This window comes from Lynx rufus, unplaced genomic scaffold (genome assembly GCF_022079265.1).
Source record: "Lynx rufus isolate CCGP_SWC_20201006 ecotype Redwood Valley unplaced genomic scaffold, mLynRuf1.p SCAF_2, whole genome shotgun sequence".
Lineage (NCBI taxonomy): Eukaryota > Metazoa > Chordata > Mammalia > Carnivora > Felidae > Lynx > Lynx rufus.
Window position 1 is genome coordinate 60,786,176 of NW_025814834.1, and position 27,158 is coordinate 60,813,333.

Here is a 27,158-nt window from a genome sequence, read left to right on the forward strand (position 1 = left end):
CCAACCCCCAGAAGCATATCCTAGTCCTCTTTATAGGTCATGCTGAGCTGTAAAACTCCAGGAAGCGTCATTTCCTTCAACAAGTGCTGAATGACCCTGCCATAACGATCACTAATCAGCAGCAACCCTCAGCCTGACTTGGATACTCAACTGTAACAGAGAAACTGACACCAGAGAAAAAGTCAACATGCCACTATGTCAGTTTCCTAAGGAAAAAGATGATTTTCCCCTCAAAGGTTAGCTTCCCTATTTACATCGATGGAGACAGGAGATAAATCCATCAACATACCTTTAGTTTCAGGGAGTTTATTTCACTTTGCGGCTCACAAGCTATCTTTTCCAAGCCTTTGGATTCTACTTTCACCAAATAAAGCAACCATTTGCCATTGCTAATTTCTTTTGGCCACTGGATATTCAAGGTTGCTGTGCCGAGGTTTTTAAGAGGTTTACCCAAGTTAATAACCTGTTAGAAAATAATACGTATTATATATCTCAGTGTAATTCTCTCAACATAAAATTAAGTAGCAGCTCCTGTTGCCAAGGGAGAAAAAAAAAAAAACCCAAAATATCTGGCATAATCCTACAGTGAAAGTATAGGCTCCAAAAATTGACACTACCGATATGGGGTCCAAAACAGAGATTGATGCCTAAAAAAGGTAAAGAGAAATGATTGCTCATTCCTACCCAGGAACTAGTGTGTGCAACAGCATCTGTGGTGTAGATACGCCACACCCTCAACACACTCGGGAAGTCACCAATAACCTGCTTCTGGGAAGCCCCTCCCACTGTAAACATGAAGCAGGCTCTGTCCTCTACTACCCAGGGGAGGCTTGGGTAGCAACGCAGAGTCTGAGTAAAAACCATTATGACAGCCGCGAATCAGGAGTCCAAGCTGGGGACACAGTAACTTCCCGCAGCAGAAGCCGAAAGAGGCACGAGCTCTCTTTGTTTGTGCGCGGGGACAGCTGCGGAGCCCAGAGACGCGGCTCTCAGCCACCCCTGCGCAGGCATCATCACGGCCACCGCCACCACCTGTCACAGCTGTGTCTATGATGCTGAGACACACAACAGAATTCAACCCCTTCATCCTGCTGGGGACAGGGATGGGCACATTCTTGCCATCTCAGACCCAAATCCACGGATGAGGTATGAGCCACCTCTGTCCTACACGTTTCTGTTCATCCAACCAGACTTAGAGGCACTGTGTGACTCCTATTTTGAAATGCTTCAGAGCAATCAGTAGTCTTCCTCTCTGGCACTGGGCTTGTGAAATGTTAGGGAACATTAGCCACACACGGTAAGAAAGATGTCCTTATGGTGGAGGAAGAAATGAGTCCTAACACATTCTAAAGCCAGATATGAAGTACTTTGAGATTTTTGTTTTACAGACAGACTCTGGGGAGGGGCAAGGTGTTCCTTGGTCTCTACACCACTTACACATTAAAACTCTCTAACAGGAAAATGGCCAAACTGAACTGGATTTTGAAAGTCCTATGTTGAATGACGGTCGTGTTCTTCATTGTGGAGGATAAAACTTTTACCGTAAGCCAGTCTGTTGCTTAAAAATTGGTGAACTCACTTTTAACTGAGCATTTATCATGCTTATTTATTAATATTGCTTAATATTGATATTACATACTAAAATCCATATCCACATTTATTAAAATTACATCACATATCACCATATATAGTATATGTTAGCTTTTAGTATATATAATATGGAAGACCAACTGTTTCAACTCACCCTGAACTCATACTCTATTAAACTTCCCACCTCATCTTCAGATTTCATAGCTTGCTCACCAACAACTGTTCCTCCAAAATACACCTGGGAAGGTTTAGCAACTCTGTTAAATTAAAAAACACCAGTTTTAGCAGGATTGTAAACGGTTCTTTTAAACACTGATTTGTTATGCTAAACACAAACACTTACCCAGAGACTGATAAAAGCAGTTCAATAACCACTTTTGCTGTAGCTGTAATTGAAGCCAAATTATCTTGATTGCTTGTTCTGAAAATGAAAAGGAAACAATAGGGTTTCATTTTAACCGTCAGTTTTCTCATTACAATTACACTTCTTTTAGGAGTTCGAGCAGAGCTGGTTCTTTGGCTGTGTTTTCATGAAATAATTCTGAATGGAAAGGTTGAAGAAACGCTTACGTTTCCAGCTTCAGATTAATATCCAGATCTGTGGTGTCAAAGGTAACCTCAGTTGTACTTAAAATCAAATAAAAAGTCACCTAAACAAATAGAAAGAGATGTTACCAGAGATCAAGCATGTCAACACTGTAATGGCACGTAGAACAGTACAATACAGTATGTAAAGGCATCACCTACACTGGAATTTCTTTTAAAAGGATTTCCAAGTTCACAGTCTGCTTGTGAGCCGTTCTGATTGGCAACACAACTCAACTGTTTCTCCTGTAACAAAAAAAAACATGAGATCACAATGCATTCACTTGCCGCACAGCTCTGGGTGTTTCCTCCTCACAGCTCTCCAAAAACACTTACAGGGAAAGCCCTCAATTCTCTGTAGGCCGAGTAAGTCAGAGTGTCCGGAAAAGTTGCAATGAGTTTAGCTTCATGAGCGTCATCGCCGTCTTTTGTGGGGTTCCTTGGATTGGAAGGGCTGTTTGTCACTGTGATTTCTAAAGCAATGTCCTTCTGGTCTTTTAGAACTAGTTCTGGGACACCTTTTTGACTATTAAAAAAACAATGCAAAAAAAAAAACACAAAAAACAAGAAAAATGACAGAGCCCTCAGTACATTTTCAGTAACCCACTGCAAAGCAGTCATTTTTGCTAGGATGACAGAGTGATTCTTACATTGGTAAATAAGAAAATTTGTCTTGATTTCCTTCCCGGGTACAAAATTTATATTCTAGTTTAAGGTTGCTGTTACATACATTGTCGGCTCCACATCCCTCTTTTAAGAAGTGCACCTGTAGGAAAACAAAACCATTGTAATTTATGCCATTTAGGACCCTCAACAGTGACTGGCTGTTTCCACACAGTCCTTTCCCTGTGTGACAGTTACCACAGCACAAGCTTCAAAGGTACTTTGCCATGCATCCAATGCCCACTCTGTGCTTTAACAGAACCACGCTTTAAGAACACTTTGGCCATGGCATTGAGGTGTAGTAAAGAGCATGAGCCCTGCAGCCACACAGGTCCATGTTCAATCCTGGCTCTGCCACTCACTTAGCCATGTGGCTTGGGGGAAGTCACTTAACCTTTCAGAGGCTAAGTTTCACCTTAGGTAATATGGGGATACCACCACCCTACTTGCTAGGGATACTGTAAGAATTACCAACAATAATGATGATGCTAACACACGACTACATATTTTAACTCAATCCTCACAACAGACTTAGGAGGATATTGTTACGGGCTCCACTGTACAAATGAGGAAACAGAGTTTAAGATCAGGAAAGCAAATGGTACAGTGCTAACAGGTGCTCAAGAATCACACTGATAAACAGGAAAACAGTCTCCCTGTCTGTTATGTTTAACTGGACTACAGAGCTAGGAATAGACACAAGAAATATTCACGTGATGATAACATCCAAAGTCTATGAAAAAGTATACGATAGTGTAAGGAACCACACTTTGTGACAATGAAGACTGGCAACATGTAGACTGAAGCAGGTCTCCCTGCTGAAAGGCTTCACCCGTGGGCCACCAGAACCAAGAGCCTCAGAGTGGATGCTCCGGCACCAACTGGATTATGACAGCAAGTGCACAATGACAGACCAAGATGCCACAGCTCTCCAGCCTAACCCTGTATGGCCACCACCCTAAGCCCTAACAAATAGACCCCACCTCATATGAGGCATACGGCAAGCCACGTTAATTTTTCTTCCCAAGATTACATAGGCTAGGCTACATTAGCCACTAGATGACTATTTTATGGCTAATCTTTTTCTGCCTTGCTGAATTGTTATATGCCTTGACTGTTTTTGAGTTTATTTATTTATTTTTTTTTTGAGAGAGAGAGAGAGAGCACGTGCATGTGCGAGCAAGCTCAGGGGGAGGGGCGGAGACAGAGGGAGATGGAGAATCCCAAGCAGCCTCAACAGGGCTCGAACCCATGAACCGTGAGATCAATGACTGGAGTGGAAACCAAGAGACGCTTAGCCAACTGAGCCACCCAGGTGCCCCTGTGGTGCTTGATTTTAATGTTCAGACTAACAAGTTTGTTTTCTACATTTTAATGTTCTCAATGGTAAAATGCAATGTATTTTTCTTTGTACATACGGCTACAAGAGAAACTTGAAGTGAGAGTAAGTTATGCCAATTATAGTCTCAGTAAGTTCCAGTGGCCAAAAATTATTCAGAACAATACTCTGGTTCCAAATTGTATTCCATATGTTTCTATTCTCACTATTAATTTGGGAAACAAATCTCAACCAAACTTTGCATATATTAAAAAGCTTTACTTAATACAAAGGAACAGATTTTAAAGCAAATCACTAGTCATACTGCCTTCAGAGACATGTGATGTAACATAATAACACGGCAAAAGCTTTGGCCATACAAAAATCAGAAAGACTTACATCTCTATGAACTGTCTTGGGTTCGTTTGAATTCAGAATCGGAAGAATTTCTGGAAGTGAATTCACTCTCCTCCGTGTGGTTGGCTCCTGGATCTCTACTGAAGCAGTTATGGGAATGGGGCGTAGTTTATCTCTGATATTTTCCTGAAAAGTATGCAGAGTTAAGCATGGTGTCAATGCTCCTGGGCAAACAATGATTTCCTTTTTTATTATTTTTTAATTCTGTTATTATTTTTTAAAGAGCGAGAGAGCACAAGTGGGGAAGGGGCAGAGAGAGAGGAAGACACAGAATCCGAAGCAGGCTCCAGGCTCTGAGCTGTCAGCACAGAGCCCAATGCGGGGTCGAACCCACGAATCATGAGATCTCTACCTGAGCTGAAGTCGGACACTTCACCAGCTGAGCCCTAAGCACCCGCAATGCTTTCTTTCGTACTGAATAATAAGCCGCTGGCATAAATTTCAGAAATCTACATACGCCACCATAAAACCCAACTTCTGTCCTAAGTCCTAACAGCAGACGTGACTGTCTGTGGGCCTCACCTGCAGCCAGAGGGTCTCCTCCATGCACGCACTCTGCTTCTGCCTGTTCAGAGTTAGCTCTTGAGTATACTTGGGCTCAGAGCCTTGGTTTCGAAACTGAACTCTTGATGACAGCCCAGATTTTCTTCTCTCCTTTTCCGCCTCAAGTGTACCCAAAATGGCTAGATAAAATGAACAAAATCATATGAACTTTAAGTGCATCCACGTACAGTTCAGCCGGAAGTATGGGGAGTTCCCTTTTGCGTTTAGTTCCTTGCAGAAGAATACTTTTCCCATTGCCCTTGTTGCTCTTCATATTTCCTGATAACGTACATTTTGACTGATTTATGGTGTTTCAAATCAAGCTGTCCTTTCCTGCCCACTGCTGTTAACAGTTTATTTGAAGTTAAATTTCCATTGAGCCACCTGGGGGAGCTCGAGAATAAGTCAAAACCTCTGAGCAGCATCCAAGGATTTCCGGCTAAATTTCAACAACTCCTAGAGAACTAAAGATAATGGGGGATCCAACACTCCTTAAAGGCAGACACTGATTCCCATTCAGCTGTCTGTTGCTTATGTGGGTCCATGTCTGCATATTAACAAAAGGTCTCTGAACCAGGTCTCCTCAGGTCTGTTGGGAATTCAGAATCTCAAGCCCCAGCCAGACCTAGTTAACCAGAATCTACATTTTAACAGGACCATCAGGTGGTTCTTATACATGTTAAAGTTTAAGATGCACTGATAAAATGTTGGCCAAATGGGAATAATTGATATTAGAGAAGTCTTTTAATAGGAGACTTTTCACTTAAAAGAATTAAAAGATAAAACATATTCCTTTTAAAAGCTAGAGGGCCCAGCTACTGTATCTCCCACAACCAAAGTTTCCAACCTCCTCGAAGGCACATCCTGTTCCTGATTATCTGTACCAATGGAGCTCAGAGGGCAAGCCAGGATTTGGACGACCAAAATCTCATTTCTTGACCTCAGAATGCATTCTCTGCTGGTTTGTTGGATGTAGCTACTGTGTTTCTTTATGGGACAATATTTAAATAACTTACATTCACTCACTAACCATCAGGAGGGGAAGAAAACCAAAGTGTGTACAGGGCCACAGAAGGCAGCCTCAAGAAAAGAAAACAAAACAAAACAAAACTTCTCCAGAAAATGTAGAAAATAAACCACCCATGTTCTAATATTCATGCTGGAGTTCAGAAGAGGCCTCAAAGAGCATCTATTTTAATACCCTTTTCTTGCAGATGAAGAAATGGGACGCCCACAGAGGTAGGAGAGTGGCCCAGGATCATACAGTGAGGGACAGAGGCAGCTCCAGCTTCTAAGTCTCTGTCACAAACACACAAGACAACTGCTTGATGAAGGCCTCTTAGATGTCCAGGTTCCCACTTCCTCTAGGCCTCTGCTTCAGTCACTCTCTTCTTCTGCCAGCTGGACCCCTTCCCTCTCCACTTCCCCCTGACTGCCTGGCTAACTCGACTCCTCCTTCAGATCTCAGCATGGACATCAGTTCCTCCAGGAAGACTTTCCTGGCCTCTCCAGGGGGATCCGACAGTATTCTATTTCCCCAGCCAGTGCACTTAGCTACTGTGCTGTGATCGCCCGACCGTCTTCCCCAGGCAAAAGCGTAGACAGGGACCACATCGGTCTGCCCGCCACTGTGTTCCCCAGCAACAGGACAACACCTGATGTAAGTATGATTTTTAGAACAGACGAACGGAAGCGGGAGTGACTGGCACAACACCAACATGTACACCGATGCACACACAGGCATGTGCACAAACAACGTGACGTTATTCTTATGCCGAAACAATAGCCAGTCGGATGTGTGAGACCAAAATTTAGAAACACTGACACTTTCAATAGTAATTTCTGCCAAATGGAATGTGCCTCCATTTTAGCCTTGTAGCCTTGACATCATCCATTTATCAATGACCTGTTAACTTCACAATGAACCAGATGAAGGCTCACATGCTGAGTGCCCCTCACAGCAAAAGTAGGGGAGGGTGTGGGTGCATTAAAACCGTTTATCTACCAGGCCCACTCTAACCTTCCCTAACCCTCCAGACAGTTCACATCATCTTAAAATCCTTGCAGGCCACCTTTGCTGACCTTTTGAGGGGCAAGCCAAGTAGAATACTCATTAAGGCTCAATTATAAATATCTGTATGTATGGAACACCGCATCTGAGGACTATGGAGTTAAAATAGCCTGATCAAACAATAAGCTCACATTCTCAGACTCTGGGAACAGATTTGAGATATATCAACTCATATAGCTTTGTGGAAGTTCTATTTGATTTAGAATTACAGAAAGTACAGGAAATGAAAAACAGGGTCCCTCTAAATGTCTTCACAGAAAAAAGTTCTATCCATATTAGGCCATCGGTAAACACCTGGCTAATGGAGTTGTTCATAAACACTTGGTTAATGGAGTAGTTGCTGAATATGAATTGCATACACAGGGCATCAAATGCTGCACGAAAGCTAGAATGAAGTTCGTGACTGTATAGAAATGTTTGATGTGGGAGGAGACGGGGAGTTCTTGAGGAGGTTTCACGTCTGTGGTCAGAGATGTATGGGAAAATGACTGACTGACTGAGAAAGATGTCTCCCCATTTCCTCTCCTCCTCTAGTCAGAGAATTGCAGTTTCTCCTGGTCTCTCTAGTCTACTCCAAACCCAGAGGTAAAACGCCCATTATCCAAACAGACAAGTGTGAGGTACTGCATTTGGGTAAAAATAACACAAAAGATACTGAAAGGATGACAGGGTGTGAGAGACCATAGAAGAGGTTTTCTTCTCAGTGGGCGCCACGCAAAGAATCGTTTCCAGTACTGAATAAAATACCAGCCACGTCAAAAGGCAAAGGGCACAGGCCATGACACAGCCACACCAAGCACACTTCAGGCAAGGTCTGCAGATCCCAGCGAGAGAGGCTATGGCGGCAGACAGCCCAGAAGAGGGGCCTAAAGAGATCAGGGAGGTAAAGAAACTGCCTGAGGATGGCTCAAAATATGGAAAGACGGAGGCTTAACATACAAAAAGGGGGCCTATGACAATGTGAGCTGGGTGGAGACAGACATGTTTGCCAAATCCTGGGACATCATAAGGGATATACCGTTAATAAAGAAACGGAGTAATACTTTAGGTAACAAGGAGGAAACTTAAGAAAGCTCATTAGCTCCAGTAAAAACTGAACGCCACCCTGTCCCTTCAGAAAGCTGCCCCTGGTAGCATGCTACGCCCTCACCGCAGGCCTCTGGGACTACCGCCTGACCCAGGATGGAGGTCACCGTCACTCTTTGTACCTGCTCTTTGGGAAATGGTTTTCTTTCAATTCCCGTGCCCCCGTCTTGCCTCTGGAGCTGCAGCAGGTGGCTTACACCTGAAAACTCATGGCTGTTACTAAAACATAGCACAGAAGGCTTTGGTGACGAGCACTCCTGTTAGAGTACCATTAGCCTTGTCTAATCCTGGGGCAGAAATCCTGTTTGGATTGTAGGGAAAGGGAGAATAATACCTTGTAAATGACAAACAGCTTTCACCACAGCATCTCCTTTGCTCTCACCACAATCCTCTGTAGTAATTCTATTACAGGCATTTTTCTTACTGACAGGAAAATGCAAACTCAAATGTTAAGAGACTTGCTCTGTGCGGCAGGGTCGGCCAGCCTTGGAGCTGGAACCAGGAGCAGAGCCCAGGGCTCTGAATTCTCAAGACCGGCCTTCCAGCCTTGCAGGAATCTGCACTCAGGGACACAGCGTGGGTGTTCCAGGCCGTGGAGGCCTCCGGGAGGGGACAAGGGAGTGAAAAGAGGCTAAGGCGGCAATTCTGTGCAATGCTCAGGCTGTGGCTCTCACTCTTCTCTAACCACCCCCCACCACCTCACAGCCACAAAACCAATTTTCCACATGGCTCTTCAAAGGCAGAAATGGAGGAAACAGTTGTGGTAGCAAATGACTGCTCTCCCAAGGCATCCTGTCCTAAACCATCTGCTCTGGAAAATCCAAATGAGGACCAAATGGAGTGTTATTCCCTCCTGATTAAAGAGAAGACAACAGATACGCTGAATTCCGTAAACACGAATTTATGAACCCAGCTTGGTCACTGCAGTTTTTATTTTTCCGTTATTTATGCAGAACTTTCACCCTGGCAGATAGAAAATACAGAATTTTTAAATGTACTGGGTACTCACATATCGAAGGATTGTAACCTGTGGGTTTGGCAGTATATTCAAAACAGGCCTTCACCTGGAGGCTGTATAAAATCAAACACATATTCCTTAAAAGATCCATTACTACAGCAGAAAAAAACTCCATGTTCCCCAACTCTCAAATACCCCACTGCCCACCGATGAGTAAAATGTTATATATTCACTTGAGAATCCCTGTCCCCTTTGCCCATTTCTGTCTACCCTTGCCTATGGCTCCCCAGCGCAATCGGGTCATCATAAAGCAGGGCTGTGAAACTGAGGAGGTCATGGGGACCTGGGTGGCTCAGTCGGTTAAGCGTCCGACTCTTAATTTTGGCTCAGGTCATATCTCACAGTTTGTGAGATCAAGCCCCACATCAGGTTCAGCTTGGGATTGTTTCTCTCCCTCTCTGCCTCTCCCCTGCTCATGCTCACTCTTAAAATTAAGAAACTTAAAAAAACAAAAAACAAAAAACAAAAACACAACACTAAGGAGGTTACATACACAAAGCCAAAGCTCTCACCATATCCCACTAGGTGCCCCACAGAACATTTTCTGGCGGAGATCAATCGTGTTCGGTGTTACGGTGAGGGTTTTCTGAATATTAATCACAGGCCGGGACCTGAAAACAAAGGAATAAAAAAACACAGGCTTAGCCTTTTGCTACCTTGAGTGGGAGATGAATTTACATGCTATCAGCTGCCTACAACATCTTAAAAACCAGAGGGGGAAAAAAATGTTCCCCACTGCCAAAGAAAATAACAGATACCATTGAAAACCTGATGACACAATTTTTTTTAAGTTTTAAATATAACATTTTATAATTATAAAATGTTTTATAGTTTTAGCAGAGTTTTTAAATGGTAAGTAATATGTGTGATATGTAAAAGTTCCAGAATTTTCAGGTAAGTGTTAAGTCTCTGTCCCCATCCAAACCCCCAAGTGGCCTGGTATGTATGTCCTTCCAGAAACCTATTTGGTCTTTGTGTTTCTGTTAAAAATATTACCTAAAGTTAAATATAGAAACATACATATGCTTTTCTTCAATGGGAGCTTTACTTGCTTCTTGTTCTGAATGTTGCTTTTTCTAACATTTCAGAGGCCTTCTCCTATCTATCCATAGATCTAGTTTACGGTTTCTCGCAGCTGGTGGTGTTGCTCTGTCCCCACACAACATCATTTATTTAACCAGTCCCTAACGGGTAGACATTTGATGCTGTTTTTAGGCTTCCGGCTCTGACAAACATCCTTGTACCTGCTTCTCGGCACACGTTTGAATTTACCTGTAGGATAAACTCCTAGTGGAACTTCTGAGTCAAAGAATATGGACATGTTTTAAATTTGCCAAAATACGTTCAAAAAGGTTAAAACCCCATATACACCCAACACCTGGGATGCAATCAGGGTTTCTACATACATGAATTGTATTATTACAGGCAATCCTTAGCTCTCGGATATCCATCCTAAAACATTTGCCCTTCCTTGCTCCCATCCGCAGCCTCAAGCCTTTGTCCTCTTGCCACCAGAATGGATCACAACTTTTCTGCCCCAACAGTATCTCTGTAAGCAGAAACTTCAAGCCCTTTGCCTTTTTTCTGCCCTGCCTTAACCCCGACCTCGCAAATGCTCAAGAAGCTGGAATCCCACACCTTTGGTCCTTCTCACCATATGAAAACATCCTTGCTCTGCCTTCCATCTTCTTCTCCCCTACTCCCCACAGCCAGTGGGGTCACCCCCAGCCCACGTCCTGAACTCTGCCGCAGGTACGAGAAATCCAACTAGATGGTGGCTGGGAGTGTAAGTGGATGGGGAGACAGACCCCTCGCATCTCCATCACTCCTCAGCCAGAACTGAGAATGGGTTCCATGGTTTTATTACCACATGGCTCCAGTTCGACTGACTTCAGCAGTCTTCTGGTAACCTAGCCGTCTTGGGTAAGATGTTTGATAAGCATTCCAAATCCCTTACAGGTAACTGGAACTTCTGGACTCCATCTATCGGTAGGCTAGAAAAGGCATGAGAACATTCGTGGGCAAGGTGGAAGCCTATATAAAAGGACAAATGCTGCCCACCTTCTCATTTGTAGATTTCCTTTTATCTCAATTATTTACCTTTCTGTTGTTATTTCAGACAGCTGCTGGTTTCTAAGATGCTAGATATATTTCTAATTAAATTCTAGATATATTTCTAGATATATTTCCAATTAAAGTTTTGAGAGCATATTTAAGAGACAAAAATCCACAGAATCTTAGAACCAATTGCTACAGATGCAAGAGTATTTCATGTATGACAGTATTAAAGCTTTAATGTGACATAAATATCAGAAGGATATATTTTAACATACCTTCTGCCTAAAACATTTTTATTTTTTAAAGTTTATTTATTTTGTAATGCTTATTATTTATTTTTGAGAGAGAGAGAAAGACAGAGCATGAGCAGGGGAAGGACAGAGAGAGAGGGAGACACAGAATCTGAAGCAGGCTCCAGGCTCTGAGCTGTCAGCCCAGAGCCCGACCCGAGGCTCAAACTCACAGATTGCAAGATCATGACCTGAGCCAAAGTCAGATGCTCAACCGAGCCACCCAGGTGACCCGAAATAAATGATTTTTAGTGCTGATTCCCAGCAGTGAAAAGGGGGACTCAAGCAAAGGTGATGGGCAAACTACTGTAGCCCTTCTGGAGGTCATTTTGGTGAATCTGAATCCAAAGTCTGAAAACACATATGCCCTTTGACTTTTGAAATTCACTTTTAGGAATTTATCATAAGGAAATAATTCAGGACATAAACAAAAGTCAAGATTTTACCAGCTTTGTGTATCATCAAAAACAAACCTGGAAAGCAACATAAATATCCAATGACAGTATGGCGGTTCTTAACTAAATTAGGACCCAGCCATGTGACGCCTTATAGGCAGCCATAAACTTCATTTCAGAAAAGTGCTCAACGAAAGGGGAAAAAACACCTGTACATTATAAACTCACTTACATGGAAGAAGTCCACTAATGCATTACAAACTGACAAAAGCAGGTTATAAAACAATATGTACATTATGATCTCGGTTTTGTAAAATATACATGTATGTTCATAGCAAACAAAGGACTAAAAGGATGTAAACCAAGATTTTGGAGCTTACTAATGGATATTAAATACAGGGGATGCTTATTTCCTCCCTTATAAGCTTTGTCCTGTCAAATTTTATGTTTCAGTTTTTACCAAAATATAAGGTTTAAAAAATATTTCCGAAGTAGAATTTTCACCAATTCTGACTTTTTCCTCAATTCAAAATTAGCAAGATTTTACAAAACATGTCACATTGTTATACCACTGTCAAAAGAAAAATCTTCAAAATTCATACAAGCTTTTGACTTTGAAATACAGGTATTACAATTTTCAATTAAAAGGGTCAAAATCTGAGTGTAACCAGATTACTGAACATGCTTCACTGAAGTCAGAGATCGCATACCTGAACACAGTTACTGAGTCTGAGAGTGAACCAACAGCAACATCAGGGTAGGAATTTCTATCAAGGTCCATATTTCCAGCAATTGAATATCCAAAATAAGGTGTTTTACCCTCGAGAATCTGAAATGAACAAAGCATCAGGATGAACGACTGGCCCACCAAAACGAGCTTCTCTGTGCTTTCAAAAAGCCACATGGTTCCTTTTAAACTGAAGTTCAAGAGTTTGCTTATAAATGATACTAAATTATAAATGAGTTATAACTAAGTCTACATGTTATCCAACACTTCATATATTTTATTTCATAGAAGTCATCTGATTTACATTGTATCTCAAAGGTTTTGAGACAAGTTTTGATGAGCTTCTTTACTATATACCAAACAAACCTCTCTGCCTGCTCTCCAAATGTCTTATTCTTCTCGAAAGCAATTTTTAATTTTTGGAGTCTCAATTCTCCATGTAATCACAATCATCTATTTCACTTGCCCCATTTTTACCTCCATTTAGTATGCTACTAAAGGAAAGATATCATATTTCCATCTATTTGTGCTGTCCCGGCAAAATCATCTTTTCCTTTGTATTACTTCAACTCCTAATTTATCTAAGAAATTTTACAATTTAAATAAGCACATCTACATCATTGCATTTGTATCCATTTCCAAGCTATCTTCTAACAGTACATTTTTTAACTACAAAATTCACACTATTATAGATTTGTAAATAAAACATGAGTAGCACGAAAATGCACATAAACCCAAATGCCCTATTACACGGCAAAAAGCTAAGACCCTTATTGTAGAAATCCAGGCTGTCTGGTTACCTGTGTTGGCTTGGTGTTTATTCCGTTTGGGGATCCGTGATAGATAAAAACCTTTCCCAGATCATCATAGGGAGCTCCAACGGCAATATCTGTTGAGGACATCACATTTCAACAAACGCTACATTTTAAAAACGTTCCAATACAACATTTCAAAATAAGATGTCATAAGCACTCATCATCTTAGACAATCAAATAATCTACCTATGAGCAGCATAACTGTTTCACAATCTATTACCTACCTTGGTAGCCATCTTGATTAATGTCACCAATATTTTTTACTGCAATGCCAAACATGGAATCTTTGGTTCCATTGAGACGAATTGGCTTCACATTATTCCACCTGCCTTGCTGGTTAATGTAAACATACACCGCACCTCCGACCTCTCCATCTCTATCAAAATACTGTGGGGCTCCAATAACTATATCTTGCCACCTGAAAATACAACGAGGGATAAAACAACCATCAGCTAAAATGCCAGCAAGCCCACGGAGAATACCTCCAGCCCAGGTATTAGGGACACAGAGACAGGATGTGGAAAGGGTCTCAAATCTGGAATTCATTTCTCATCAATTAAAACATTTTAAGGTACTTTTATGTAATGTTTAGGTAACATACTGTTTAGGCATGTAAATGTTTATGCTTAGGTAAAACATTTTACATGGTAGCCCATAATAAATGCCCAAAGAAAAATATCAAAGAACCTGAAGACAGTCCCCAAGTTAGAATGAGCGTGCACAGAGACTCCCCTCCACCCACCACCCGAAATGGTACCACCAGCCATAACTATTACTCTGTCCCCAATCCAATCCCTACTTTCAAAAGGACATCCTAGATGCTCTGACAGCCCCTGAAGAAATCACAGAAGAACGATGTAGGTGTCATTTTTCAAGTTAACTTTTTTCCCCCAAATTTCAATTCTCACAGACCCAAAACGTGAGTTTTGATCTGAAAACTGAAAACTGAAATGTAATCCTACACCATGGGGAGGGCAATGAAGGTCTGCTGCCAAAATACAAGTGATAAAGATGTGACAGGATAGTAAAAACCTGGCAGCAAAAACACTCTTTGGAATCCACTAACCTGAAAGGATGGCTCTTCTCAAGACCTAAAGAAGCCAAAGAACCAACGATTTCTTGGCAAGCGTAAAATAACCTAAGACCCTCTTACCCATCTTTGTTAAGGTCCACCACTGCCACGTCATAGCCGAATGACGATGCCAGACCCTCCCCGTCGAAAATGTGCTCAGGGAGAAGATGTGCAGACTTCATGTCTCTTTTCAGCAAAACCACAGCTCCACTGTGGTTGGCTCTTGGAGCACCGGACACGAAAGTGAGCTCATCTTTAGAAACGATACCTTTTCCTGAGTCCAAAGAAAAGCCTAGAAACACAAAATAACAGTTCACATCACCCCGTATTTCAGGAGGTATCTACCATTGGTAACTCCATCACTACCTCTTCCTCTGGCTTCCAACCCTCTCCTTCTGAGCCTCTCTACCAGCTTATCACATTTACAACGCGAAAGAGTTACAGAGGTAAGAGGTCTGACTCAAGTACAAAGAAGTAGGCTATTTCATTGCTCTCTCAGGAAATATATTAAGACTTTTAAAGGAAACCACCTATGCTATTTAACATCTGTGTAACTTGAATCATGAAGCATTCATGCATCTGAAGAAGTTGCTCAAACCCCATTTTAATACTGGAACTGTGGGCCAAAGGAGGTCAGGCTAGATACTAAATTATCACGGGAAAGGATACACAGAGATACAACCAGACACAGCATACCTGAGTGCATGTTATAGGGCTCTGCTACAATGTAATGATTAGTGATCTCCTTGGTAATCAGGCAAGAACAAATGCTAACATCATTCGTATACCACAGGCAACATTTCAGTGTTTTGAACCAACTTGATTCTTGGACACAAACATGCAAACAAGACCATGACTTGTGAGATGTAGTATTTGAGAACCCAGTATAAACAATAGAGGTGAGCAAGCTGTCATTGATGACAATTACATACTTGTTCGGAGGGCAGAACATGTGAGACACTGGATTATAAAGCATCAGGTAGGATGTCAGATAACAGACTGAGATCTGGTAGCAAGTGAGTGTAAACACCTCCATCAAAATCACTTGCATTAAGCAAATCTTGCTATGTAAAGGTGAGGCAGATGCAGAATGGTGTAAGCTCCCCCTTTTTAGTGGGATTTATAAAAAGCTTCACCACTACTGTTGTAGTTCTCAAATTGTGAAGTTTGAGTGGCAAAATACGATGAGCTCCAAGTTTAGAAAAGGGTGATAAAACCGAATCCAGCTCTGAAAACCATCCGGGAGCAGAGCCTCAACAGTGGCATGATCTCATGTGTGTGCTCCACTTAAAGGAAATAAAAAATAAAAAGATGGATGCTCTGTATGGATCAAAAAAAATTTCTTAAATGACCATGACCAAGAGAATTTATTTGTCATTTCAGAGGTCACAAACCTAGGTAGCTATTCATCATCACATCAGGGGACACGTTGGACCGCTCCCTGGGAGGCTGTGTTTTGTAAACAAACTGATCAGGATCTGCGTAGGAAACGCTGGTCAAAAACAGCAGGCCTGGACACGTGCACGGAACGGAAGAGATTGAAGGGAAAAGCAATTACGCTCTGTAAGAGGCACAAGAGCTTCGGCTGCTCCAGCCGGACGATGAGGCCACCAGGCCACCACCGCATCTAGCAAGCCACCCTCTTTGCCAGCTTCCCAAACCCCAAGCTGATCATTTTATTCCTTAAAACCACGGACTCATTGAAATGACAGAGGCACAGACAGCACGGACAACAAAACATGTAACGACACAAACTTGACGGTTTCCCCCGCCAGACACCCACATTGGAGGAAATCCATTCATCAAAGTGGCAAATGGGCTTAATAAAAAGTGCTGAATCCTTTCAGATGCTCCAATAGCATCTATGTTTACAAAAATCCATGAGCATCTATCTTCAAGACTAGACCACTGGTTTCTTGACCATGAAGTCAAATTTTCATTTACAATTAAATACTTCTCTCTCTCTCTCTCAAAAATAAACATTAAAAAATTAAAATTAAGTACGTCTCATCACAAATAACCCCTAAGTAACACGCTTGATTGGACAGCACATATATTCAAATAAAATATAGGTTTGTTGACAGTATTTATCCTGAAAAACCGTATTTAATATTGAGACTGCAAACTGCTGGCATCTGCATCCTTTCCTGTCCTGCGAAGCCATGGACGTGGTGGCACTCATGGAATCCAGCCGCTTCCCACCCTGACCCTGTCACTTCCATGAAACTTTCTCTCCTAGGCTGAGGGATCAGTAACTGTATGACCTTAGACTAAGAAATTAATCTTCCTAAGATACACTTTTTTCATCATCAAAAGAGGGATAATCATACTTATTTTATAATGTTTTTGGGAAGGTCAAGTAAGACCTGTAAAATAGTATATATACCACATGACTTAGAGCACATGAACCACACTTAACAAGTGATAAATTTAATTTTGCTCTGCTCTCTTGTATGCTTTCACATCAAATTTTTAATTTGGGGGCAGGAGGGAATGTCTGAAAGGTTGTTTTTTTCCCCTAACTTAACGGGATCATTCATGTATATGTACATAATTAGGCCATCTTAAGAATCTGTTTACTAACACATTGATAACAACTATTCTTTGTGTTGACTTATCTTCCATTGTTCCAGTAACATCTCTAGCACAGGGGGACTTTAAAAAAAAATAGGTTACTATTTAGGTTTAGGAGATTTTTTTACATTTTTTTCAAGAAATGTGCAGTAATTATTCTTTATGTCAACTCATACCAAGAATTAAAGCTTTTAAAAGCCTTTGTGTAATTACCATAATGCACACGAATGATTTAGGACGCCCATTAGTAATGCAGACAAGCCTGAGGAGTTAGGGAACTGGCACTTAGACACGATCTGGGTGTCCTCCAGCAGTCCTGCCCAGCTTCCGCTGGAAAGCTGCCGTGCCACCCGCCAGGGGCCCCGTGACATGGGGGCCCCGATCCAGAAGCCGGGCCAACCCTGGAAGATCGACAGTCACAAAGGAAGGACGCGGAGGTTTTGACCCGCCACTGCAGAGTAACTTCATAAACGGAGCTCTCAAGAGTATCTCTAGAAAGAGGATACGGCTCAGCTGACTGCTAACATCCATGCATTTTTTTTCCCCGCTGCATGAACAGCCTGTTTCAGGTTACAGAGGCCGATGCTAGCCCAAGAGATGGGCTTGAATGCAAGAGGTTTCCCATCTTGAGGGAGCCCAGGTCAGAAGGGAAGGGTCCCAGGCACCAGTCAGGTTACCTCAGGATCACCAAAGCTTAAACCCGACTGCCCATCAGAGCAGCCACGGGCCCCTGGTCCCGCCTGGCCCGTCCTCAGCCTCCAAGTCCAGGTCCAGGGAGGGCGCTGTCACACTGAGGCATCTGAAAAGACAGGCACGCCAAGCTATGCTCATTCCTACCTAAGTAACTGTTAGCAGGAACAGGAACTAGACTTTCGTCATGGTCAGTCTCTCCACCAACTTCGTAAGGCCCATCTTCAAAGATGTTCATGTCAAAAAAAGTGTTATTCTTTTGCTCTACGCGAACAATGCCTACAGGAATGAAATGGCAAAAACAAAAAAACAAAAAAAACAACAACAAAAAACAATGAAGATGAAAACAAAATCAAAGAGATGGTTCCTAATAAACATGCCTCGTGTTATCACTGTCAGTATAGAAAGAAAAGTCTAGAGGAAGAAAAGGCAAAGGAAAGGGGGCTTTTGAAGTTATTAAAGTTTAAAAAATCATGTTCGTGTGAATTTTTACAAAGAAATTGTTCTAGTTATTAAAAAAATGCACCATGCATTTTTAGGAATTATCTTTATAATGCCACCAACTAGATGGAAAATGGAATGTTTACTTAACTAAACCTACAGAAAATAACTTTTTATTTTTTTTTAATTTTTTTTTTTTAACGTTTATTTATTTTTGAGCAGAGAGAGACAGAGCATGAACGGGGGAGGGTCAGAGAGAGGGAGACACAGAATCTGAAACAGGCTCCAGGCTCCGAGCTGTCAGCACAGAGCCTGACGCGGGGCTCAAACTCACGGACCGCGAGATCATGACCTAAGCCGAAGTCGGCCGCCCAACCAACTGAGCCACCCAGGTGCCCCAGAAAATAACTTTTTAAAAGCTATAGGAGCCTGATGTAGCAATCCTATACCAATTTACCTACTTTACTATAATGTAAAAGTGAAATGTTTTGATTCTTTCTCCAAATCACTTTCATGTGATGGAGGAGACTGGATTTCATCTTTCTAAAATTTTCACAATTAACAATTAAGAATTAACAAGATTTCATATAGTAAACCTATTACATGACTTTTTAAAAATGGTAACATTTCAGGCCACCTGGATGGCTCAGTCAATTGAGCATCTGACTCTTGATTTTGGCTCGGGTCATGATCCCAGGGTCGTAGGATCAAGCCCCTCATCAGGCTCTGTGCTGAGCGTGGAGGCTCCTTGAGATTCTCCCTCTCTCCCTCTGCCCCTCCCCTGCTCGCATGTGCTCTAAAATTAAATAAATAAATAAATAACGTTTTAAGTCAGGGTTTATAAAGCATGTAAGACATGTTTCCCATATATATATATATATATATATATATATATATATATACACACACATACATACATAATTGGTGGGTTTTTTTGTTATTTTACTATGTATGGCATCTCTTCTTGCTACAACAGAACTAATTCTAAATTCAATGTGTTATTTTCATTAGGTCAGTATAACCTTACAAATACCGTCATGTTGGGGGTGGGGAGGCCAAAGGAGATTACTCCCAAAGGTTAACATGGATGATATAAAGAGGAAGGTGTCCTCGAGAATTATTTCTAATAGGAATTCGAACTTGAGCAGGGAGCAGGGGGAGGGGGGCTGGCATCTGGGTGGTTCAATTGGTTAAGCATCTGACTTTGGCTCAGGTCATGATCTCGAGGTTCATGAGTATGAGTCCTGCATTGGGTTCTGTGTTGACAGCTCAGAGCCTGGAGCCTGCTTCAGATTCTGTGTCTTCCTCTCTCTCTCTGCCTCTCCCCAGCTCACACATTGTCTCTCTCTCAAAAATAAATAAAAACATCCAAAAAAATTTTTTAAAAAGGAATTCAAACTTGGGAGGTTTTTAAAATGCATCTCCTAAGTGTTTCCTAACTTAGTGAAAGTGTTATAACATAGGATTTATTTTAATAAAAAGAAGTCTTCTGTCTAAATCATATACATTTTTCTTCATTATGCATTAGAGTTAATTGTCCTTTATAACATACTGGTTTTCTATGCCTGCCTAATTTCTTCAGAGAAGTTAAACTTTATATAGGAGCTGACCAGGTTCATCCAGTCAAAACTGAGGACCATTCTCCCCTCCCTCCCTCCCTCCGTCTCCTTTTACCTATATCACAATCATCATTAAACGATACCACTAAACAACTTTCCTGTAAATTATCTAAAATTATCATCCCAAAATTCCCCTAGTTCATCTACCCTTCTAACTTTTCTGCTTTATTAGTAAAACACAGCCTTTTAAGATAATATATAATGAAAGATATATCTGTATTAATACACTGTTACTTATATAGGACACCAATTATTTTGTTTTCAGATCACAACCTTAAAATGCAATGTTTACTAACATTAAAACATAAAACTTTCACCTTCAAGAAACAGGAAAACACAAACAGAAAAAACCCACTAATGTTAATTATTATATTCTTACAGAAAAAGGCTAACTACTTGTATTAATATAAATTGCTGAGAGAAGGAAAAAAATATCTTCAAACATTTCCACCACTGTTTCTGAAATCACATAATTGAGAGATTATAAGATCCTACCTTACTTCTATAATACACAAGTGTCTTGTAACACATTTGGTTTCAATTTAAAATGTTCTCAATCATGGTGCATATAGGAGAACTTACGTAGTCAGTCTAATCTCTATTGCTATAAGTACATGTCCTACCTTTCCAGTTATAAGTGCCTGGGGCTCCAAACACAATGTAATGAAAGTCTTTCGTGAAAGTAGCTGCAACTCCTTGCTGGCAAGAACCAAATTTTTCATGGCCTCTCAATCGGCCATCGCAGAAACTCCAGTCTCCTCCATCCATGTCATCCTCAATCCTGAGATTCTGACTCAGGACGTAACACCTTCCAAAGATGTCGCGGGATTCCTGCTTTGTATTGACGTGTTGCCTTTTTTCATATCGGTGAGCACATGTCTGCAAATAGATGGAATGAAGCTGCCCGTTCATTTCCACAAAACTTAGGTTTATTATGGACAATTTTATGAATTTGTAATAAAGAGGGATTAATTCTAAATGGGATGTGAAACATGTCCTCATCCTGGGCCTGGATCCCAAACCAGCAATTGTTCCCCCAAGTGGCACTAAGAAGACCGTTATCTAGCACATAGGAACTAGGACTCCTGTCTTCTTTTCACCTGGAGAATAAGGCTCCAGTCCAAATACTGAATGCCAATCTGTAATCCACAGGCAATTTATTTGTAAATTTACCTGTCACATAAACAATGGGAAATATCTTATTTCATTTTCTTAATTTAATTGGCTTTAATGGCCGTATGAAATTTCACATCAGTGTGTTTGTGAAAATATGTAATTACATTCCAGAGGAGCGAAATCAGACGTATTTTCATAGGGATCAGGCAAACACAGCTAAGACAAAAACATTTCCCTTTTACCCACACTATTTCCTTATAATCACTCCTAACTTATACTCTAAAGTCTGAGATTAAGTTTATTTTAAAAGGCAGAGAGAATTATACTGCCAGAAAAGATGAAATAATCCCTATAATTTTACAAGATATTCATGGCTACCCTCCATGTAACAGAGGATGAATAGACTTTACAATATCCAAGTTGATTTCCTGTAAGGATCCCTTAGATATCAAAACTTAGTGTTCAGTAAAATTCTCATTTTTTTTTTTTTCAAAACCCTGTATAAATTTGTTACAGCAACCAGATTTTGAAACAGACACGCAAGGATGATCATAAGCGAGCCTGGAAGGCACCACCAAGGCCATCTCACAAAGCCACCTAACAAACCTCTTTTCTTCACTACACTTGTATTTGACTTTGTTCAGAATAAACAACCAGGAAGTTTTAAATTATCTGATCTTACTTTCCATGACCATTCCCACATTTTTTAAAATTTTTTTTTAATGTTTATTTTTGAGACAGAGAGAGACAGAGCATGAATGGGGGAGGGGCAGAGAGAGAGGGAGACACAGAATCGGAAGCAGGCTCCAGGCTCTGAGCCATCAGCCCAGAGCCTGACGCGGGGCTCGAACTCATGGACCGTGAGATCGTGACCTGAGCTGAAGTCGGACGCTCAACCGACTGAGCCACCCAGGCGCCCCATTCCCACATTTTTAATAACTCCTCTGAAAAAGACACATAGTTCCTGAGACAGAAACCATGTCTAGTTTTGTGTTTCAAGGACCATCAGAAATCACAGGAAAAATAATGCCTTGATTTCTTCTTGACACCAATGCCTGCTTTAAAGCAGTCAATCTTCTAGAATGTACAACTCTGTGTGGGCAGGGGCTCTACCAGTCTTGTTCACTACTGTACATCTCATGCTGGCACGTAACAGGCACTCAGACATTGTGGAATGAACACGCTTCTCTACACTTACCACAACTTTGCCCCCTGGACCTTGGCTCTGGACGGTGACCCCCATCCATTGATCTTCCTTGCTTTCTGATGAAGGGTCAGCTGTGGAAAGCAGCGCAGGTGAGATAACACAGTTAGGACCTTCAAAGTGACTGGAGCAGTCAAAAAACAAGAGATAAACACAATACAGGACGGTTTCTAAATTGCCCAGATTCTGAGTCTTTGCTACTTAGTAAATTCATGTACTCAATTCAGAAAAATTATTTCTCATTTTAAGAAAATGGTAAGTGGTTATTGGTAAGAATCTTCTGTAAAATTCTTAAATAAAATATATAGCTCTATTTGGTAGCCCTACATCCTCTCTGACACCTAGGGTCCTGAGTACAGAAAGGCATTTGAAAATTATAAGGCTAAGAAGTAGCCCTCCCCCATATGCCACTTAAAGCAAAGATATATTTAAAAAAGCAGTGATGCAGAAATCCAGTTTCCAAACTCCAGCTATCATCCAAACTAACACAAAATGGGCAGTTCTCTACATAGTATCAAATTTGTTACATAACAGCATGAATCATTCTCTTCATTAGAGATAGGAAGCAAGGCCTCAGATTCACTTTATTATCTATCAATGTCAAAAAGGAAAATAGATATATTTTTAGTCCCTCCCCCCAGGAAAGAGAGATATCACAAACACCATCATGTATGTTCATTTCAGTATCAATCTAATCCTACTGTGTGACCCTGTCTCCAAATTGCTGCCTTCCTCAATGAGAAGGCAGGTATGATTTTTAATCTTGAATCATTACAAAAATGCAAACACTAAGTCACTTTAAGTAGACGGAAGCCAAAATGTTAAAGGGTGATTAAGTCTAAATTACCCACAGGTTTTTGGTTTATTCTTTATACAGGTTGGTGTCTTTTTTACAAGTTTCCCACAATTAACATGTATCATTTGCTAATCAGCAAAAAAACAAAAACAAAAAAACAAACGTTATTTCTAAAATATGTAAAATCAAGAGAAGCACCTAAATGTGAATCTGCAAATCAACTTAGACCAAGTATGTCAAATCCAGCTCGCTTGAGCCTTCTTAGTACACTAACTGCTCTGCTCAGCATGGAGGCCTCACAAAACAAGCCGGTCTGAGCCAGCAGGGAAAAATTATCCACGATGGTCAGTTTTCATTTCAGAGAGAGCTGATACTTAAAACAGACTTTCTCCCACATAGTTTAACAGCAAGCGAGAACTTTTGGCAGCTAAGTACAAGCGATGCCCAATTTTCTTGCCGCTGTGAATTGTTTTAACAGCCTCCTGTAGAACCTCAACACATCACTAGGTGGCGATATCAATACACCATATCAGTTTAGAGAGCAGGATTAGGAAGGGCAGCAATTTCAACCATCCCACCAAACAATTCAAGACATGTAATGAAAACAGGCCCTCTCTCCGAGAATACTTGGACCTCCCTCCCCCCTCATGGAAAGGGCAAGTGGGATACGGGCGAGCTGGCCAAGTGGACACAGTACAGAACACACCATCATTATCAAATTCAATCCGTGTGCAAGGCCCCCGGGAGGTGATGTCGCAGCTGTACAAGCCTCCTGTTCTGTTGGCCCTCTGCAGTGGAAGGGCCACGGCCCGCGGGGCCCCTACGAGCAACCTGTTGACAAAAGAGAGAATTGGGGGATTGGAGTTTAAAACACACTTAACATTTCAATCAGTCAGAACCAAGAGATGTGGGAAATCATTCTTTGTCAAGAGTTCCCAGATGCCCTGCTGGCTTGGGCGCTGGGGAGAGTGAAGGTCGAGTCCCATGACCGGCTCATGCAACACACACATGCACAACTAGCCAAGTCAAGCCTCAGAAGAGGGGTTGTTCAAACAAGGCGAAAAGTTATCAGCCATCTGTCACAGTATCAGCACCTCTCTGCTGAGTAGGATTCTGGTGTTTTAAAAGACACACTTTTCATAGATAGAACATGACCCCTAAACCTAAATCAAGGACATATGGAACTTAACAAATGCTCCCACACGGGAGGGGGGGAAAATGGTCCCGTTAAACTTAACAAGCAATAATGTGTCAATTTCTAACACTGTGCCTTCCTGAGGTATTTTTCAAAGGTAATTTAACGGTACCCTGAATCTTCAGTATACATACTGGCTAAATTAATGAAACAAGGAGGCCATTAGGCTGATGTGGCTCTAATGACGTGGCAGCCTATGTAAGCAAAAAATATCTAAGCCTATAAATGCCTCAAGGTTATAAAATCAAACCCAAGGACAACCGATCACAAACAGCCAGTCAGGCTTTAAGCTACAGCTGATTAAATAATTTTTCTTTGATTCTTTACTCCCTGTAAGTAGGTCTTTCCCCTGGTTCCTGTTGGCAGAGCACTCCTAACCACTTCCAACTTGCTGCTGCCAGATTCCCATTGATTTTTGCTCAAATAAACTCGAAGTTTTTAAAATAGGCTTCAGCTTATCTTTTAACAATACTAATTTAGATCCTAAGCTCGCCCAAGTTACAACCGGCCTGAATTTATTTCCCTCTGTCCCCTTCTCTGCCTTTCTGCATCACTTCTTACTTTTGGCACTCTTGAATCAGACAGGGTCCTCCACATTCCTCCTATCAGCCTGGCACAGAGACCACAGGCAGAGTCTGGGCAGTGCCACCTACATACTAGGTATTGTAATGCTCCTTCTTCTTCCCTCCCACCCCAGTGTTGTTAGCTCCTGTAAGAAGGGGCCTTATCCCCAACCCACAATCCTTAAAGTCTCAGTGTCACAGCCAGGAGGGATCTCTAGAGTCCTACTGTCTTTCTGCAGGGTTCCTGTTGCTAATGCTCTTTACTCACCATCTTTGGGTCTGACTGACTCATGGAACAGCTAGGAATAGAGACAAAGAGAAGGAACACACCTGACTGGACAGAGAGAAGCAAGGCTGGAGCTGGGGGAGAGGGCTAGACGCACAAAAGTGAACAAACAACCCCCAAGCAGAAAATAGGCCACTCCTGGCCTTTAAGAAACCCACAAAACTCAAATGCAAAATAAAAATAATAAAAAAATAAATAAAATAAAAATAAAAAATTTAAAAAAACTCACCCACAAACAGAAGTCTCTACCACCTGTCTCTATGATCCCAATACAGGATTTAACAAAAACAACAACAAAAAATTTAAACCAATACAATGCAGCAGGTGCAACAGAAGGAAATGCACTCAAAAATGGAGGGGCCAGACTTTGTCCAGGGAGGGCAAGTGCAGCCAGGTGTCACAGAATGAGAGCTGGCTCATGCAGGAACACACGCCCCTAGCGCTGTCCTTCCTCCCGGAACCCTGGACAGCAGGCACAGTGAGCTTCCACCTCGAACCCCGTCCTACATTTGAAGGGATGAACAGCATACACCAAAACACAGAACTGGAATGGAGACTTAGCAGGACAAAGGCAGGGTCCTTAGTGCCTGGAAGTTTCTGGCAGAGAGTCGAGGCAAGACCAATGGCCACAGGGACTGCCCCACATACATATTCCATGAATGCTGTCCCAGATCCCAGGAGCTCTGACAAATAACTGAGAGGTGAGCTGGCCTCGACCGTCAGTGAGCAAGCTCAATTACCTGGCAGGATGGGGATGGAACCCTGACCCAGGGGCTGGGTGGGACTAGCAAGGCACTGGGGTCAACAGCGCTGAATCACAGGATGTGAGCACTGGAGGCGCCAGAAAGCATCTAGCTCCCTAATTTTACAGAACAGAAAACAGAGGCCTTTGCAAGGAGGGTAAGCAGTCTGCCCCTAAGATCTCACAGCTAGATATAGGTATAAGCATATATCTATATAGATACACAGATACAGACAGTACAGAAAAATTACTTTGGAGCAATGTTTTTTCCCATTCCTGTTAGATGCTTCCTGGGAAATAAAACCCAGGATTTTCAGGCATTTATAACTTTGCTGAAAGGGCAAAACCTACACAAATGAAACACTGAAACAAGAATTGCTCTGGTAACTGGCAGATGTAAGCAAAATATGGAAAGGCTGAAGGAAGGCGGAGTGAAAGGGTTGCTGGAATTGGGTGGGGTGAAGGTTGGGAAGAGGTTATCTGTAAAGGTAACCAACTGCAACGGGAAGGCTATAAAGAGCAGCCGGGGAGTTCCAAGGTTATTACAGCGTCTTCTCTGACCACTTCCTCTCCTCCTCATCCACACCCGAGGCTAAGGCAGGTGCTGGGCTTGTTATTTCATGTTCACTCATTCACTTATTCATTCCACAAACATTTAAAAACCTTCTAGAATGAGTACGGGTTGCCCTCGCACCCTCCCCCCCCCAAAAAAAAACTCTGGCCCTGAGGGAGGCAGATTCATAAGCAGGTACTAAACCAGAGGGAGGCAGAGGCCATGCGAGGGCGGGACCGGTAATCCTGCGCACGGTCCGGGGGGGGGGGGGGGCACCAAAACCTGCCTGCGGGGAAGGGGGTCACACAGACCACAGCAGAGCTGGGAGTGCAGATGAGGGGCTTGTCACCTGCAGAGGCTGACCGCGGGCAGGGGGAAGGAGCCAGAGGAAAAAGAGGGGTGGGAATCGGTGATGCCACAAGACGGGGCTGGGGAGGCGCAAGCTGGTCAGTGGAGCTGGGGGTTCTGGGGTGAAGGGCCAGAGGCACACGCACCCGCGGAGCCCCTCGGAGCCCCAGGCTGCCGTGCCCTGCAGAGGATAGGCGCTTGCGGACTTCCTGTTCCACGTACATGGACAGTCCGGAGTAGGCCTGCCACCTCCCCCAGCCCCCTTTCTCCTGGCAGAACGGTAGGGCCTCTCCCTCCTCAGTACCTCCACCTTCCACTTGTCCCCCTTATCCAGAGTGGCCAAGACAAGCCTTTAGCAGGCATGTGAGAAATAGGAGGGCTTT

At 42.2% G+C, this 27,158-nt stretch overlaps 1 protein-coding gene across 2 annotated transcripts in view; it reads right to left on the bottom strand.

Annotated features, from left to right (window-relative positions):
• The window catches only part of ITGA6 (integrin subunit alpha 6), a 78,041-nt gene that overhangs the window by 15,747 nt on the left and 35,136 nt on the right, over window positions 1-27,158 (bottom strand). For both annotated transcript variants that reach the window (XM_047085749.1, XM_047085750.1), the window contains exons 2-20: window positions 23,795-23,919; window positions 22,287-22,366; window positions 20,596-20,851; window positions 18,060-18,191; window positions 14,730-14,940; window positions 13,801-13,994; window positions 13,562-13,650; window positions 12,745-12,863; window positions 9,804-9,902; window positions 9,283-9,344; window positions 5,096-5,256; window positions 4,556-4,699; window positions 2,826-2,941; window positions 2,512-2,701; window positions 2,338-2,421; window positions 2,161-2,240; window positions 1,934-2,011; window positions 1,745-1,847; window positions 290-463 (exon numbers count right to left, since the gene is read on the bottom strand). In XM_047085749.1, coding sequence (XP_046941705.1) covers window positions 290-463; window positions 1,745-1,847; window positions 1,934-2,011; window positions 2,161-2,240; window positions 2,338-2,421; window positions 2,512-2,701; window positions 2,826-2,941; window positions 4,556-4,699; window positions 5,096-5,256; window positions 9,283-9,344; window positions 9,804-9,902; window positions 12,745-12,863; window positions 13,562-13,650; window positions 13,801-13,994; window positions 14,730-14,940; window positions 18,060-18,191; window positions 20,596-20,851; window positions 22,287-22,366; window positions 23,795-23,919 — 2,497 coding nt within the window. The remainder of the gene's footprint in view (window positions 1-289; window positions 464-1,744; window positions 1,848-1,933; window positions 2,012-2,160; window positions 2,241-2,337; window positions 2,422-2,511; window positions 2,702-2,825; window positions 2,942-4,555; window positions 4,700-5,095; window positions 5,257-9,282; window positions 9,345-9,803; window positions 9,903-12,744; window positions 12,864-13,561; window positions 13,651-13,800; window positions 13,995-14,729; window positions 14,941-18,059; window positions 18,192-20,595; window positions 20,852-22,286; window positions 22,367-23,794; window positions 23,920-27,158) is intronic.